We start from the raw sequence: 17,807 nt of genomic DNA on the forward strand, positions 1-17,807 counted from the left end.
AGAAAGAAAGAAAGAAAAAAGGAAGGAAGGAAGGAAGGAAGAAAAGAAGGAAGGAAGGAAAAAAAGGAAGGAAGGAAGGAAGGAAGGAAGTACAAAAGAAGAAAAAGAAGAAAGGACAAAAGAAGAAAAAGGAAGGAAGGAAATTGGCAGGGATTTATAAATTATTATTTTAAGTATATCCTAACCCACAAAATGTTTTGGACCTGTCAATTAAATATGTGAGGTATAGCCCAGGTACTGCATTAAAATAACTCAACTTGACATGAATCAAATGAAAAGCTGATAAAAGATATCCCACCCTCTTTTCTTTATATTCTTGCAAAAGACACTGAACAGTATCTTGAGGATGTGTTCTTGATACATCAGTTATTCCTAGGGGGAAAGGAAGGTATAAAGAAGAACCCTGGAATTATCCTAACCTTACAAAGGCTGAAAGGGACCTGGGTGGGGGCCAGGGAGAATCTAGCCTAACCCCCTCCTTTGACAAGTGAGGAAACTAAGATTACCAGGAAAGGGAAATGATTTGTCTCAAACTTACTAAAGTTCTAATTCTCTGGTCTCATGCTGTCTGTGTTTGCCATAGAAGTTGGCAAGACCGAATTGGTAGGGATAGACTCTCCAGTCAGTCTAGAAGAGTGAGTAATGATGTTGTCTCCAGTTTTTGATCCTTGAGGGGTAACGAGGATTGTACTTTTACTCGGTATCCTAGACAATCCCCATTCGGTCCATCTGAATTGGGTACCTATCTGAAAATGTGGGGTTTTCTATCCATGGCTTAAAGCAGAAGAATTTAATAATTACCCTTCCTAGGAACCAAAGGGATTCACAAAAGACAGAGGAGCTGGAGTTAGACTTTTTATTTGTTATAATATAGATGTTATGTTCATTTCAAGTCAAACAGACCTATGTTGACTTATGACACTCAGTTTGAGTCCAACAAGGCTACACCTCCATTTCCAAGCAGAATTCAAGAAATAAACAATACAAAAATCGAAGGTTTTAGACCTATCAATAAATAAGACATAATAATAGCTTATTGAGACCTAGTTCAAGCTTCAGAGCCTGGCAAAATTGTCAGTCATGGACTAGTGGATAAACAGGGCCCAAAGCTCCCCAGACAGCCTTCATTCTTTGTTGGAAATCCACTTTCAATCCAATTCAACAAACATTTGTCAATTCCCTGATGTGTCAGACAGTATGATTGGTACTGGAGATATAAGACAAAAAGGATGGGGGGAGTGGGAAACCTTCGTTGTCTAACTGGGGACACAACATAGACACAGGCAATTAAATATACAATATATCCAAAGGAAGGATGGGTACGATGACAACTCCTGGAATCAGGATGGTCTTCTGGAATTGGTGGCCCTCAATTTTGACTTTAAATTGAGCTGTTATTGTTCATTTTATTTACATAATCCTGAACCCAATTGTCTTCAAAACGGGCACAGAGTATTTTGCCCTTCTTCAGAGTAAACCTGTGAGAGAAAATTCAAAGACCATTGTTAGAAGAAAAGCGAGATCAAATCCCTGGGTAGATAGGATAGATATGAGGCAGAATTAAATCTCCGACAACAAAACAGGAACCTCAGTTGTTTTTTTTTTTTAATCACCTCTCTAAATCTGCCTCCTAGATTTCTCCCCAACTCAGTACCCATAAATGGATTCAGTTTCTTATAGCTTCTTTATAGACTGATATCCAATATGGTAACCTGTCCCTGCCCAACCATGGAATATGTTCTGGAGGACTCTGAGCTCTGAGTGAAAGGGCTGTCCTCCCCATTAGAATAACAGAAGATGGATAAACAATTATCAGTCCCATTCATGTCTTCCATACTTGGGGAAAAATTCTTTATTTCTTCCCAGAACCTAATGCCCCATAAATTTTCCCTTCCATCATTTCATCACAATCACCACCATCCCTCTCAGACATTTGGATTCTTCTTTTCATCATACTATAGGTTTCTTTCTTCATGTCACCTATATGATTTAGGCCTTTACTGATCTAAGACTAGTCCATCTAGCCCACTACTGCACCCTTATTTTACAGAGGAGAAAATGAAGCCCAGGGAGTAACTTGCCATTTTATCAGATCACAGGGAAGGCATCAGAAGTAAAAGTTAATTTCAGATCCTCTGACTCCAGAACTAATGTTCCCACTGAACCATACTTCCTGTTTCACATCATCTGATTTCTGGGTACTGTGAAGAGACTATTCAGAAAACTAAAGCATCCTCCTCTCTCACAAAACTCCTTAGGAACTCTCCTGGCTCCTCTGCACTTCAAAGAGTCTTGTATGTAAATGTTTCAGAGCAGGGAACTGGAAGTCCAGTTCCCTCCCTGCAGTGCCTAATCTAAAGCTCTGATTCAACTAAGCCCCAGATCAGAGGGATTGATTCTAAAACAAGAGCACCCATTAGTTCCTAAGCAGCTAAAATGCTGTTTCTACTCTCTGAGATTCTCCTCATTATTCATTATTCAATGAATAGTTTCATTTCTCATGGAATGATTTATAGAGCCCCCATCAGTGTAGAACCATGTCTGGGACAAGAAACTTACATCACACCCTTGTAGGAGCAGGAGGGGCTGGTGAAACTGTAGCTTTTGATGCGTTGGGATAGAAGTTTCTTCTTCAGGAAGGCAAAGCAGCAGGTGGGATTTGAATCTATCACTGTAAGAAAACTCCAGAATTCAGTCTGTACCTTGCCTCTTGCCAAGGAGCCTGCTCACCTCACCAGTTACATTGCCATGATTCAGATAGCTCCCAGATTATGCCCTGTTTGAGAATTGCTGGAAGTAGGGCTACAGGGGCAACTATATAAGCTATCAGCCTCCTTAATCAGAAGCAAGTTGAAAAGAAGAAAAGAAAGTATCTAGAGGAAAATCACCTATGTGTTCCATATATGAGAGAAGAGGTTCAGAACCCCAGGGCTCTTCAGGGACTTGCCTGCCCTGCTAAAATGAATCATTATTACCCACCTATACTAACAATACAGTGATACAGTGTTCTGCAAGGAGCCATGGAAAGGTAATGAGGAGATATGAGTTTTAACCCTGTAAGGGACCTACTATCACTTCAAAACCCTGCAAAACTGTAGCAATTCACCACATCTCTCTGGGATCTCTGAGATAAAATGAAGGAGTTGGACTCATAATCCTGAAGACCCTTCTTTCTAGCTTTAAGTCTAAATCCATCAGTTTAGAGGGAGAAAGGGCCAAAAAGTTCCCTACTTTCTAGGAGGTGATTTCTTCTACTTTATGTTTGCCATAGAATCTCACCCTCAATATACTCCAAACCAAGTTGAGAAGTATCCTCTTCTCCTCTCTAATTTGCCTTTCTTCAGAGGAAATCTTGCCTGGGGATTATGGGGAAGTCTCCAACACATGGGATCTGCTCTGATTCTCTAACTAATGGCATAGGGGCAAGAAAAACTTAAGTAATCAGCTTCATACTTACAACTACTGCTGAAGCAATCTTGAGGCCCCAGTGTTATAAGCAGAAGGCATAGTATGACCACAGGGGTGTGCTGCATCTTGGAGTGAACTGAGGCTTCTGAGGATGATGTGCCTTCAAGTTATTCTGTATCCCCATCTCCCCAGGTCTAGGGTATTTATACCCAGCATTGGGGTTTTCCCTGCCCATCCCTGCAGAGGTGGGGGGACTCACAAGAAGAAAGAAAGTTATGACGCAATGACCACATGGAAAACTCCTTTTCCCTGCGAGGAGACTACGGCTATGGGGAAAACTTACCCTCAGCAGAGGACAGATAAAGATCTTATATAGATGTGTGGTGTATAGATTCTGTGTACAGATAAATGGGTGTGGTGGGAACAACATGTGGGGACAGGGGGCAATGGGAAGCAGTGACTATCTGAGAAAAGTATTTTCTCCTCTTCTCCATCTTTCTCCCTTTCCTCTCTTCATTCTCTCTTTTCTTCTTCCTACTAAAAATAGAGCTCAGGTTTTCAATCGATTAATTAACATTGAACATTTACTCTGAGTCACACACTTTGGTAGAAGTTGAATGCACACAAAGATTAAACAATGCCTTTATAGAGCTTTCATCCTACTGGAAGAGGCAGAATAGTTCCATTAAATATAAACAAAACATATACAAAATGGATATAAGACAACTTGGGGTGATAAGAAGGCACTAGCAACTAGCAACTGGGTTTCTTGAATGTTCTAGGTCTCTTCTACACTCTGTACTTGGTTGCCAATTCATTCTAAAAATATGACACCTCAGTATATGGAACACTGAACAAAACAAATTTACAAGTATTTATCACCTACTATGTGCCAGTCACTGTTCTGGTTGCTGAAAATATAATAATAAAAATGAGACAGACTGACCAAGGAGCTTTAGACTGTACCTAAAAATATATACAATACAATAAAGTAATGAGGAAAGGCAGTAACAACTAGAAGGATCAGAAAAAGTATCAAGCAGGAAATGATCCTTGACTTGATCTCTAAAAGGGGAATAAGAAAAAAGAGAAGACAAATGGAAAGAGAAGACAAATATATTTTAGACTGGGACACAGATTTGGGAAGATGACCAGTATGAACAGTGGTATGTGTGCATGTGTGTATATTTCTTACCATGTGTGTCACCATCCACACATATGGGGTGGAGTGGGGAAGGCAATATAAGGCTCCCTCCTATCATTGACCCTTTGCCCTAAAGATTTATAGCTTTGTCTCCTTTTTTGTCCATAATCTTGGGAAATCTGCTCATCTATTCCTTCTAGTATCTTTCTTCCCAATAAAGATATCAAGTACAGGCACAGGTGCTGTGCCTCACTGTGGATGACTCACTGTGTGCAGATCTCTGGACTGGACACTAGAGGGAATAAAACCATGCCCCAGTTCCCTAGTCGGAAATAGTTTACATGCAGGGATCTCTGGAAGGCAGAGTATCTAAGGCAGTAATAGATGCTGAGTTCTTTTGGGGAAGACCAGGGATTATCTGACATGGGCATTTGATGACTCTCAACACTGCCAACTTACTCTTTAAGTAACATTGGATAGGTGACATTACTTTTCTGGACCACAGTTTCTTTAGCTTTTAGTCTTTAATTTGAAGGTGAGAACTAGTCTCAGAGTCAAGAAAATTTAGGTTCATGTCCCAACTCTTACACATACCAATTCATCAAGCTACTTAACCTTTTAGTGCCCTGGGCAACTCTCTAAGACTAAATTGCAGTCTATATCTGTGAGGGAGTTTCCTCATGGGGAGTTTCCTATAATATTGAAATCATAAGTTTGAGCCAAAAAAAAAAAAGTTCAAGGGTTGGATTCAATAATCTCTTAAAGACACGTGTATTGCTAAATTTATGACACTGTGACCCCAAGTCAGGTGTCATCAAGAAAGAAAGTTGGCAACAGTTTGTGGGAAAGGACAAAAAATCTAAATGATACTAAAAGAAGTCCAAGAAGGGAAGAATTTCTTTGGAATAAAGTTCCATTCAATGGTGGGCTAAAATGAATGATTTGGCCTTGAATGGACCATACTGACACAGAAACTACTTCCTTTTAGGCAAAGAAAAGCAGTTGCTAAAATGGAAGTATGGATTACAAACCAGAATCCAACAATATGTTGCTTACAAGAAACATGCTTGAAATAGAAAGACATATACAGAATTAAAATAAGGGAAGGAGAGGAATAGAATCTATTATATTTCAGCTGAAATAAAAGGTTAGGGAAAGATAGGGATATCAATTATTATTTCAAAGCACAAGCAAAAATAGATGTAAATAAAAGAAATTAGCAAGGAAACTATATTTTACTAAAAGGCATCATAGAAAATGAAACAATATCAATGCTAAATACATATACACTGAATGACATAGCATTTAAATTCTTTTTTTCCCTGAGGCAACTGGGGTTAAGTGACTTGCCCAGGGTCACACAGCTAGGAAGTATTAAGTGTCTGAGGCCACATTTGAACTCAGGTCCTCCTGACTTCAGGGCTGATGCTCTATGCACTGTTCCACCTCGCTGCCCCTTCATTTAATTTTTAAAGGAAAAATTTAATGAATTATAGGTGAAAAGGTATACTATACTAGTGGCCAACTTCAACTTTTCCTCTAAAAGCTTAATAAATCTAATCATAAAAAAAGATATTAAAGCAATAAATAAAATTTTATAAAAGTTAGAGATGATAGACTACTGGAGAAGATTGAATAGGAATAGAAAGGAATATAATCTTTTCTCACCTGTACCTTCTACTTTCACAAAAATCGACCACTATTAGAGTATTAAAAACCCCACAAGCAAATACAGAAAATCAGAAATATTAAATGCACCTTTTCCAGACCATAATGAAATAAAAATTACATTCAATATAGGGCTGTGAAAAATAAATTAAAAATTAGTTAGAAACTAAATAGTCTAATATTAAAGAATGATTGGATAAAGAAAAGAATCAAAGAAACAATCAATAGTTTTGTTAAAGAGCATGACAACAATTAGACAACATACCAAAATTTAGGGAATGAAGACAGCAGTACATGGGGAAAATGTATATCTCTAGATTTTTATATCAATAAAAGAGGGAAAAAGCAGATAAATGAATTGGGCATGTAGATGTTTTAAAAATATACACACCTTAGAAAAAGAGTGAATGCAGAATCTCCAATTAAGCATCAAAACAGCAATCCTAAACATCCAAGGAGAGGTTAAGAAAATTAAAAGTAAAACAAATTAATAAAACTAGAATCTAGTTTTATGATTTAGTAATATAGTTAAACCATTGGTTAATTTGATTAAATAAGAAAAAGGAGGGAACCAAAGTGCCAGTCTCAAAAATGAAAAGGGTGAATGTACCACCAAGGGAAATTAAAGGAATTATTAGGAATTATTTTGCCTAATTGTATGGTGGTAAAACAGATAATCTAAGTGAAATTGCTAAATGTTTACAAATACATAAATTGCCCAGACTAATAGAAGAGAAAATAAAATAAATGATCCTGTATAGCTTAAATAACCCTATTTTAGGAAACAAAAATTAAAAAAAAACACACAGTTGATCTCCCCAAGGAAAACTTCTCAAGACCAGACAGATTAATATCAGTAAATGCAGAGATAACTTTTGACAAAATACAACACTCACTTCTATTAAAATATTAGAAATCATGTGAATAAATGACATCTTTCTTCAAATAATAATCAGTATTTACCTAAGATAAAAAGTAAGCATAATCTGCAATGGCAGTAAACTTGAAATCTTTTGAATAAGATCAGGAGTGAGGCAAGGATGTCCATTATCACCACTATTCTTCAGCATTATATTAGAAATGCTACCAATAACAATAAGAAAAAGAAATTGAAGGAATAAAAACAAAGAGGAAACAAAACTATCCTTTTTGCCAATAATATGATGTTATGCTTAGAGAATTCTAAAGAATCAAATTAAAAGTTGGTTGAAACAACAACCTTACCATAGTTGTAGAATATAAAATAAACCCACATGATTCATCAACATATATATATGTATGTGTGTGTGTGTGTGTGTGTGTATAAAAAACTCAGCAGAAAGAGTAAAAAAGAGAAATTCTATTTAACATAACTGCAGATACTATAAAATACTTGGGAATCTATCAACCAACACAAACCCAGGGACTACATGGACAAAATTATAAAGTATTTTTCAAGCAAATAAAGGCAGATTTGAACAACTGGATAAATATTAATTTTCAAGGGGCAGGCTGAGCCAATATAATAAAAATGACAATTATACCCAAGCTAATTTCCTTATTCAATTCAATACCAATCATTCTACAAATAGTCACTTTATTGAGTTAGAAAAAACCATAACAAAATTCATCTGCAAGAACAAAAGATAAAGAATATCAAGGGAATTATTGGGGAAAATGTTATTAAAAGAGGCTTAACATTATGAGATTTCTAACTATACTACACAGTGGTAATCATGAAAATAATCGGGCACTGGCTAAGAAATAAAATAATGAATCAGTGGAAAGATTAGATACACAATAAATAGTAGTAAATGATCCTAGCGACCTAGTGTTTCATCAAGTCAAAGATCCAAGCTTTGGGAATAAGAATTCATCTTTCAATAAAAATTGCGGAGAAAACTGGAATGCAATTAAACAGATAGTAGACATGGATCAATATCTTATAGTGTTTACCAAAATAAGGTCAAAATGGACAAAAGACTTAGACAAAAAGCATGATATTAATAAATTAGGGTAACATGGAAAAATGTTATCTGTCAGATCTATGGATAAAGAAAGAATTTATTACCAAGCAATGAAATAGAGAGGATCATAGGAAATAAAACTGGATAAACTGATTACATAATTTTTTTAAGGTTTTGCAAAACAACAACAATAACAAAAACAAAACAAAAAAACTTATGTAGCTAAAGTAGAAGGAACGGAAAACCCCGGGGGAAATTTTGCATTAAATTTCTGTGATAAAGATATCATTCTCAAATTTTGTACTCTCTTTGTGTATGTGACTGTACTCTCTATGTAATATGTGTAACTGAATCAAATTTATAAAAAATAAAAGCCATTTTTTGGTTGATAAATTGTTGAAAGATATGGGTCTGCACTTTTCAGGAGAAGAAATCAAAACTATCAATAATCACATTTCTTAAAAATGCTCTAGAGAGAATCAAATTTTTGTGATAAAGATATCATTTCTCCATTTTCTATGCAACTGAATCAAATTTATAAAAATAAAAGCCATTCCTTAGTTGATAAATAGTCAAAGGTTATGGGCCTGCACTTTTCAGGAGAAGGAATCAAAGCTATCAATAATCTCATTTCTTAAAAATGTTCTAGATAGAGAATTCTTGGGAAAAGATGGAGTAGGTTAAAAAAAAAATTCCAAGCTCATCAGATGTCTCCAATAAATAAAACCAAATAGTGGCTCAGTTTGAATATAGAGTACTGAAAATAAACAAGAGTTGGGGCAGGACAGTGATCTTCCTGAGACAACTAGAGATCAAAAGAGAAATACCAAGATGGAGATTTGGCTCTTGTGAAATTTAAAGAGTTCCAGGCTAGCTCTGCTGAAACAGTAAATGTCAAGCCCTGGAGTTAGCTAGGTTGGTTGGAAGATAGCCTCACTATAAGAATTTTCACTTCCTGGAGAGTGTTGAGAGTCTGGGGTTTATGTTGGGAAAGATTGAATGAAACTCAATAAAGGACCTATCTGAGTTGCCAAGCCTAACCTTTAGTGAGAAGGAACCGGCACATACCCAGTGAGTATAGAAGCAGAAGGGCAGGGATGCTGCTGGCTGTGGACATTTAATGGAGGATGAAGTTCTTGGTTTTGGTTCCAGGCCAGAGGGGATAACTGAAGGAGGACCTGAGGTCAGAGATACCATTCACTATGCCCTAGTGCTAGAGATAATTGTAATAACAAGCTGCTATAAATATTTATTATAGCTATCTATGTATATGCATATGTATGTGTACATGTGTACATACATACATACAAAATATATACATATAAATATGTATATATTGTGTATTCATGTGAGTATATATATGTGTGTGTGTGTATACAGATAGATGATAGAAAGATAGAGAGATTGGCACTTAATTGTAAGCTTTCTTGGGGGAAGGGAGGGAAGAAGGAGGAAAAAAGAATAAGGCAAAAACTTCACAGTAAAGAACAAAAGGAAGCAAAGAAAAGATGGATACCTCTTAACACAATGTGTAGCATTTATTACATAAGCTTTCTTGAAATAAAAATTTATTGCTTTGCATTTTGAATCCTTTCATGTTGTGCTGTACAGGTTTTTTTTCTTTCTCTTTTTTGTATTTAAGTTTAAATAAAAATGATCTAAATCACAGTGATTAGAGAAATGCAAATTAAAACAATCCTCAATCTATCTGACTTATCAGATTAGCTAATGTGACAGAAAAAGAAAATGACAAATGCTGGAGGGGATGTGGAAAAATTGTGACATTGAGGCATTGTTGACAGAGTAGTGAACTAGTCTCAAAATTCTAGAAAACAATTCATAGCTATGCTCAAAGGGCTTTATGACTATGCATACACTTTAACTCAATAATACCAGATGACTCCCAGAGAGATCTGTCACTCTTGTTGTTTTGGAGATTTTTTAAAAAAAGAAACAACCTACATATAAAGATACTTGTAGCAGTTCTTTTTGTGGCAGCAAAGTTATGGAAGTTGAGGGCATGTTTAACAACTAGGGAATGGGCAGAAAATTGTGGCATATGATCATGATGAAGTACTATTGTTCTATAAGAAAGATGAGTCAGATGGTTTCAGAAAAACCTGAAAAGTTTTTTATGAACTGATGTATGGTGAGATGAGCAGAACCTGGAGATTCTTGTACATCGTAACAGCAATATTGTAGCAACAATCATTTGTGAAAGGAATCTCTAATCAAGACAGTGATCTAAGATAATTCCAAAGGACCCATAGTAAATTTTTTTTTAAAAAAAGCTGCTGTCTAGTTGCAGAAAGAGAACTGGTGAACTCTGAATAAAGATTGAAGCAGGCTTTTTTCACTTTCTTTATTTTTCTGTGTTTGTGTGTATGTGTATGTATGTGTGTGTTTTCTATTGCAACATGTAATGTGAAAATGTGCTTTGTATGGCTTAACATGTAGAATAAATATTATACTGTTTGTCTTCTCAAAGGATGGAAAAATATTGTTACATAGCTAATCTACATGTTTTTATATGTAGAGAAAGATATAGATAAGAGAGAGAGAATTTGGAATCCAATTTTTTTTTACAATGCATGATTTAAAATTAATGTATTGTAAATGAAAAATAAATAAGAGGTTGAGAAAAGGGGTCTTTCAAATAGAAAAAAGCATCCTGAGTAAAGGTAAAGAGGTAGAAGAGAATAGGAGGGGTTTGGAGAGCAATGATTTGCCAAAGGGAGGAGTTTGAGATAAGGTTTTAAAAATAAAAAGAAATTTTAGATGTTGAAGGACTTTGAATGCCAGGCTTTTCGTGTTGGCTTTTATTCAAAAGCAATGGGGAGCTCCAAAAAAAATTCTGAGCAGGGAAGTAGCATGATCAAAATTGCTTTCAAAGATCTGTAATTGCAATGTAGCCCTGACATCATAGCATGTCAAATCCCTGCAGTTTCTCAAGAGATGACCTCAGGAGATGATCCGTTGGTATAGTTCTTCACGTGGTCATCAACATTTTGATGATGAGATCTTCCTAATTTAGCTGTGTTGACCCTCCCATAGAACTTCAAACCTAGCTCATCAAAGTTTACAATTTGAAGAGTAGGAATGAGAAAAAACAGATGGATGTTATAATAGATGGTATAACAGATGGTATAATAATAATCAGGTGCAACTTACTCCTTATACAGATAAGAAAACTAAATGAATAAATGAATAAGTGAGTAGGTGGATGGATGGTTAAAATAGAATATATTAAAAACTCATGATATGCAAAGTACTATAATTATAAATAGAAAAGTAAGCTATCCCCCTACTTTCAAGGAGCTTATATCTAATGGCATAGACCACAGATTTCAAACCATACTCCTGAGTGTAACCCAAATAGATTAAAATATTCCTATCCTATAGATTCTATAGATTTTGATCCTATAGTTTTTAATGTATTGATGTATACACACATATGTATATATGCACATATATACATACACATATATAGATAGATACAAATATATCTATTGTTACATAACTAATCTATATCTATGTTTTTATATGTAGAGAAAGATATAGATAGATAAATAGACAGATAGATAGATAGATGGAAACTAACATGCGTGGTTTTCTTAGTCAATATGGTCCAAGGAGATTCTTATGTACAGTTAGTGGTGTGATATCATTGCTGTAAACAATAAACATAGAAAATTTCATTTTCAAGTCAGATAGAAAGGTATCACAGTTCATAGGTTGCAGCAGCAATGCAGATGATTTAACATCTTAACATTTTAACATCTTTAATGTCAAATGTGGTCCAGAGAAATTAATTTACCCAACATCATAGAAGTCATAAATGTCAAAGTGATGTAAACTGGGTCTCCTTTAATCTTTGGGGAGAGAAGGATTGGAAATGAATCTTTGGGGAAAGGGTGTTCCTGACTTTCAAAACCCTTCTGACACCCTTCCCAAACATCTTCCAGATCAATAATCTCCTTTAATTGGAAATCTCAGCCTGAGAGTGTAGTCAACATCCTCTGATGTTGCTCAACTGCTCCCCAAGATAACCCAATACAATCAAGGGGTTGTTAACCCATCTTTGCAGAAGTCCTAACAGGATTTTGCATGCTAAGAAAGCTGTCTTCTTAGCATACTGATTTCTTAGTTTAAATAAACCCACTCTTTGCCACAAACCTCATACCTATATTTACTGGGGTTTGTGAATTCTTTCACAAAACCTGTGCAATTGACCAAGAGGATCCCATTGCTGTTTGGAGATTCCTTACCCTCAATTCTCACACTTCATCAAAACAGGATTAAATCAGCTTTCCTACTTCCAATCTACCACTCTCTCATCTCTAGTGCCGCAAGGATCGGTTCTTCACTTTCATAGACTTCCAGAATCTAAAGTTGTAATAGCAGAGAAACGGAGGAAAGTAGAGACTGTAATTTTTAAAATAGAGAATTTAATAAGCTAGCTGAATGGCACTATCTTTTAAAGAACTCGGTGCAGAGGAACTGAGGCACAGAGTTTATATAAGATTGTAACTAGCAAAGCAAGCAGGTGATAACAGAAGCAAAAAGAATGCAGTTAGGGAATTTCCTTATTAATCATAAGGCAACTGTTACACAAGAAAAAATATGTTTTTTACAGCCTAAGCAGGGGTCCTCAAACTATGGCCCTCAGGCCAGAGGCAGCAGCTAAGGACGTTTATCCCCCTCACCCAGGGCTATGAAGTTTCTTTATTTAAAGGCCCACAAAACAGTTTTTGTTTTTACTATAGTCTGACCCTCCAACAGTCTGAGGGACAGTGAATTGGCCCCCTATTTTAAAAGTTTGAGGACCCCTGGAAGCAATAACAGGATGCATGCAATGGTGGAAATGGGCTTAAGGGGATCTTATCTGTAGAAGCACCTTACAGATGGGATGCCCAAGTAAGCAGAAGAATATAAATAGGCAAGGTCAACATGTGGTCATGCTTGTCACTTTGATCTAGTGTGTGAGGCTAAGTTCAGGTTCTCATGAAAAACTTATGTGTTCAACAAAGTTACCTCTGCTTCTCAAGAAAGCAATGGAGCAAAAAAATAAAAAAATCTAATTCAGCACCAATAACTGGAGGTAGAAGAACTATTAGAATATTAGAAGGCTTTTGCAGTTTTCAAAGCCAAAGATGAAGAAGGTTCGTGGAAAAGTCATAGAGTCTATAAATATTGGCAGTGGAGATGGAAAAGAGGCTGTGAATAGGAGAGATAATATGGAAATAGAATTCATATAAATTGGCAACTGATAAATGTAAGGACTGAAGGAAAAGGAAGGGTAAATTGTGACTCTAAGGTCCTATATAATTTGGAGAATGATAACTTCATTTACAAAAATAAAGAAACTAGGAAATAATATTTTTGCACGAGAGTAGACTGCAGAATGCTAGGAAAGATAGACTGTAAGATATCTATCTATTCTAATACCTATAGAGCTGATATCCATCCCTAGAAAAATCAGCTGAAGTGAAGAATTAACTTCCCAGCTCTGGAATTGACTGCAAATTGAGAAATTAATGATTTTGGATTACTTTTCCCAAAGAGAATGACTTTTCCCTTAAATCACTAGATGAAGAAGATGAGAAGAAGACAGAGTAGCTCTCACAGGCACTTTGTTTTCCTAGAAAGGATTAAAAGCAGTAAGATCAGATGGAATCATTAGGGCTCCTGTACTTTGGACACAATTAGCTCCCTGATTTTCTTATCTCTAACTTATCCATGTTCCCCCTCATAACTGTCTGTCCATTAAAGTTGTAGTCTTGCCATTAGAGTGTGAATTCCTGGACAGCAGGTAACTGTCCTTTGAGTTTCTTTACATTCCCAGTCCTTAGTACAGTGACTAGCATACAGTAGGCACTTAAATGCTTTTGGACTAACTGGCTTTGAAAGTGGTACTTAAATGCTTTTAACTAAGCAATAAGAACTCACAAATAATCATAGAACTTAAGCATGAGAATCTTTTTCATCACCTCAAAACAAACCCATCTCTTCCACCATCCTTGAAACATCTTCCCAAGACTTTAATATCCCCTCAAGGTATTATCCTGCACCTCTCTTCTTATCTGACACATTTCTTGAGAAAAGTTGTCTATACTTGTCTCTTTCACTTCCTTTTGTTTTCATTTGCTTCTAAACTGTCTCCAATCTGGCTTCCAATATCATCATTAAACTGAAACTTTCTCATGCTCTCTGCTATATTTGTCATTGCTAGCCGATCTCTCCTCCTATATCCTCTCTGTTCTCTGGATTTTCATGACTCTGTTCTTTCTTGGTTTTCCTCTTATTTGTCTGACTGTTCCTTTTCAGTCTCCTCAATCTATTGTACACCACCTAAGTGTGGGTGTCCCCAGAAGCGCTATATGGGCCTTTTAGTCATTCTGGGTGATCTCTTTAGTTATCATTGCTTGAAATATCTTTCTGTGGATGATTCCAGCTGTATTCTGTTCTCCTGAACTCCAGAGCCATGTCCCCAATTTGTCACTTTTTGGACATTTTGAAGTGAATGTTCCATAGATATCTCAAACTAAATATATCCAAAGCAGAGCTTATCTTTCTTCAAAAACCCATATCTCTTCTGAATTTCCATATTTCTGCCCCAAATCCTGCTATTTATTGGATTTCCCAGATTCATAGTATTGACATTATTTTCAATCCCTCACTTCCCCTCCCAGTCAGTTACCAAATCTTATTTGTACATTCCCAAGATCTCTTCCACCCACAGCCTTTTCTCTGCTCACATAGCCAGTATCCCGGTTTCCACCCTACCTCCTCTTTTCTATTTATAAATGCCTTTTCATTGGTCTTCCTCCTTTAAGTCTTTCAATCCATTACTCCAATCCATTTTAGTTAGAGTGGTTAAAGTGCTTCCCCCCTACCCTCAAAGCACAAATCTGATCATGGCACTCCATAAACTCCATACTGCCTCTAAGATCAAGTAAAAAATTCTCTGTTTGAGTTTAAAGTAATTTACATCCTAGCCACAACCCACACCCTTCCAGTTCAGCCATATATCATTTCCCTTCCCATATGCAGTATTCTATCCAGGCTAGAATTCTTATTCTTCCTCAACCATGACTCTGCCTTTTTACTGACTGTCCTCCATTCTTGGAATACTCTATTACCTCACTCCCTCCTCTTAGAATCCTTTATATCTTTCCTAGCTCAATTCAAAATGTCACATTCTGCATGAGGTTCTTCTGGATCTTTCCCTCTTCATCTACATCCTCATTAATCTCAGCTTCTAAAGCCCTTTCCAATAAAAATATTTTCTATATACTACATATATGTTCATAAGAAAATGTCTTACCTACATAGTATAATGGTAGGGAACATGTCATTTTTATTTCTATATCCCAATGCCTAGTGCTATGGCTGGCTTAAATTAGGTACATAATAAATTCTTGTTGATTGATTGATTACACCTTCTGAAGGACTCCATTCCATGATACCTCTGAAAGGTGGTTATTGAGTTTAGGGTCATAAATTCAGAGCAGGGAGAAACCTTACCTACTATCCAATTCAACCCTCTCATTTTCCACAAAAGAAAATTGAACCCCCCCCCAAAGAGATGAATTGAGTTATCTAAGATCCTACAGAGGCTTAAGTAAAAGGACTGGAATTCCAACAATTTTTGGTGCTTTGTTTCCAATCCAGTGACCCTTTCACTATCCCACACAGCCTCCTCTTCTTGGACACTTCCAGTGATGAGAAGATCACTGCTTTCAAAGTTAACCCATGTCTATGCTGTACAGTTTAAATGTTTTTTGTAACTCTTAACTCTCATATGAGTTCTACCTCAAGATCTTTGAAATAACAAGTAAATTTGGCATCCCTGTTACTTATGGTTCTCCTAATTCTGCCTCCAGATGTCCCACAGAGTATATAACCTCATGATAACCTTCCAGTTATCTGAAAACAACAATCTTTTCCTCTTGTCTTTACAAACTATAGGCAGCTAGATGGCATCCATAATGGATAGAGCACTGAGCCTAAAATCTGGAAGATATTTCTTCCTAAATTCAAATCTGGCCTCATACCTTTACAAGCTATGTGACCCTGGGCAAATCACTTGCTTATTTATCTCAGTTTTCTCATCTGTAAAATAATTTGGAGAAAGAAATGGTAAACTGTTTCAGTATTTCTGCCAAGAAAACCCCAAATGATGCCCAGAGTCAGCCATAACTAAAAGATGACTGAACAACAAAAGATATAAAACATTCTCAGTTCTTCATATTATTCTTCCATAAACCATCTAGTGAATCCTTTCATTTTTATGGTCCCCTTTCCTGGGACCATTCCAGATTTTCAATGTTCTTTCTAAATGGACATGCCCAGAAAGGAGTACAATAGTCCTAATAACTTAACCAGAGCACAACACATTTGATATAGTCATCTCTCTTTCTTATATTTTATTTCTATTAATATAGACCAAGAGATATTATGTCCTAAAGAAGAAATATGGTATGATATAAAGAGCACTTGGGACAAAGTCGTAGGACTTTGATTCAGCTCCAACCTTTCACACAATAGGTTTGAGTGAATTTGAGCAAAAGTCACTTGCTGTCCCTGAGCCTCAATTTCCTCAACTGTAAGATGAAGATGGCTTTCAAGGTCCCATCCAGTTCTAGATCTATGATCTGAAAAACCTAGAGACAGTGATGTCCAGAGTACTAAAGGTGAAATCAGAAAAACCTAGTGCCAGATTCTACCTCCTGCAATTATTAATTGCATGATTAAAAGTTAACCATTGGGTGGAAGGAGGGAGGGGAAAAATCGGAACAGAAGTGAGTGCAAGGGATAATGCTGTAAAAAATTACCCTGGCATGGGTTCTATCAATAAAAAGTTATTTTAAAAAGTTAACCATTAGTTGGCCAACTGTGACTAAGAGACCATTAGTTGGGCAGCCCCTCTGAACCTCAAGAAACTCCATGGGACTTATACTCTAAGTTACATAGAAGTTGGAGTCTTACATAATGATTTAACATTAGCAAAGCACTTTATATATGCTCTATCATTTGGTTTTCATAGCAACCCTGAGAGGTAAGGTGCTATTATTTCCCTCTTTTGATAAATGAGAAAGCTGCAAGTCGTTATTTGTTTATAGTCACAAAGCCAATGTCTGATTTGGGATCTGAACTCATATTTTACTGACTATAAGTCCAAACTTCAACCCACTCCATGCCTCATTGAGAAAGGAGGGTTCTAAGCTTGAAGTCCCCTACACTGATAATCATAGATTCTTTGTGCCTTTGCATAAGATGAAATATCTGGTCACATTGAGCTAGAGAACAATTGAAGCCCTCAGAATCTTTTTCATTTAAACTGTGGACAAACTGCATTGTCTCCCTTCAGTACTCAAATAGGTGATCTTGTGAACCTACAGCCATGATTTTCCATTTATCTTTATTAAATATAATCTAGTTAGATTTGGCTCATTGTTTTAGACAGGGAGAAGGCTTTTTAGGATGCTGATTCTGTCATCCATCACATTTGCCATCCTTCCCAGATTTGTGTCATCAACAAATTTAATAAGCATCTCTTTTTTATCTTCATCTATGTCATTGATAAAAATGTTTACCAGACCAAGGCTGAAGACAGAATCCCTTGAATACATTCAGTC

General features: G+C 36.2%; 1 protein-coding gene across 1 annotated transcript; it reads right to left on the minus strand.

The window, feature by feature from the left end:
- Window positions 1-842: 842 nt before the first annotated feature.
- On the minus strand, window positions 843-4,013 carry LOC127562085 (C-C motif chemokine 13-like). Its single transcript, XM_051997533.1, has 3 exons — window positions 3,458-4,013; window positions 2,560-2,671; window positions 843-1,478 (listed from the first exon to the last, which is right to left on the minus strand). The coding sequence occupies exons 1-3, from the start codon at window positions 3,531-3,533 to the stop codon at window positions 1,382-1,384; spliced, it is 285 nt and encodes a 94-aa protein (XP_051853493.1). The 5' UTR covers window positions 3,534-4,013; the 3' UTR covers window positions 843-1,381.
- Between the last annotated feature and the right edge of the window lie 13,794 nt (window positions 4,014-17,807).

This window comes from Antechinus flavipes, chromosome 4, assembly GCF_016432865.1.
Source record: "Antechinus flavipes isolate AdamAnt ecotype Samford, QLD, Australia chromosome 4, AdamAnt_v2, whole genome shotgun sequence".
NCBI classification, from domain to species: Eukaryota; Metazoa; Chordata; class Mammalia; order Dasyuromorphia; family Dasyuridae; genus Antechinus; species Antechinus flavipes.

Excerpts from the sequence above, each read along its gene's own strand:
- LOC127562085 (XM_051997533.1), bottom strand. The coding sequence starts at position 3,533 with ATGCAGCACACCCCTGTGGTCATACTATGCCTTCTGCTTATAACACTG. Across the intron at positions 2,672-3,457 it reads AGATTGCTTCAGCAGTAGTT|TGATAGATTCAAATCCCACC; the intron begins GTAAGTATGAAG and ends GTTTTCTTACAG. Across the intron at positions 1,479-2,559 it reads TGCTCCTACAAGGGTGTGAT|GTTTACTCTGAAGAAGGGCA; the intron begins GTAAGTTTCTTG and ends TTTCTCTCACAG.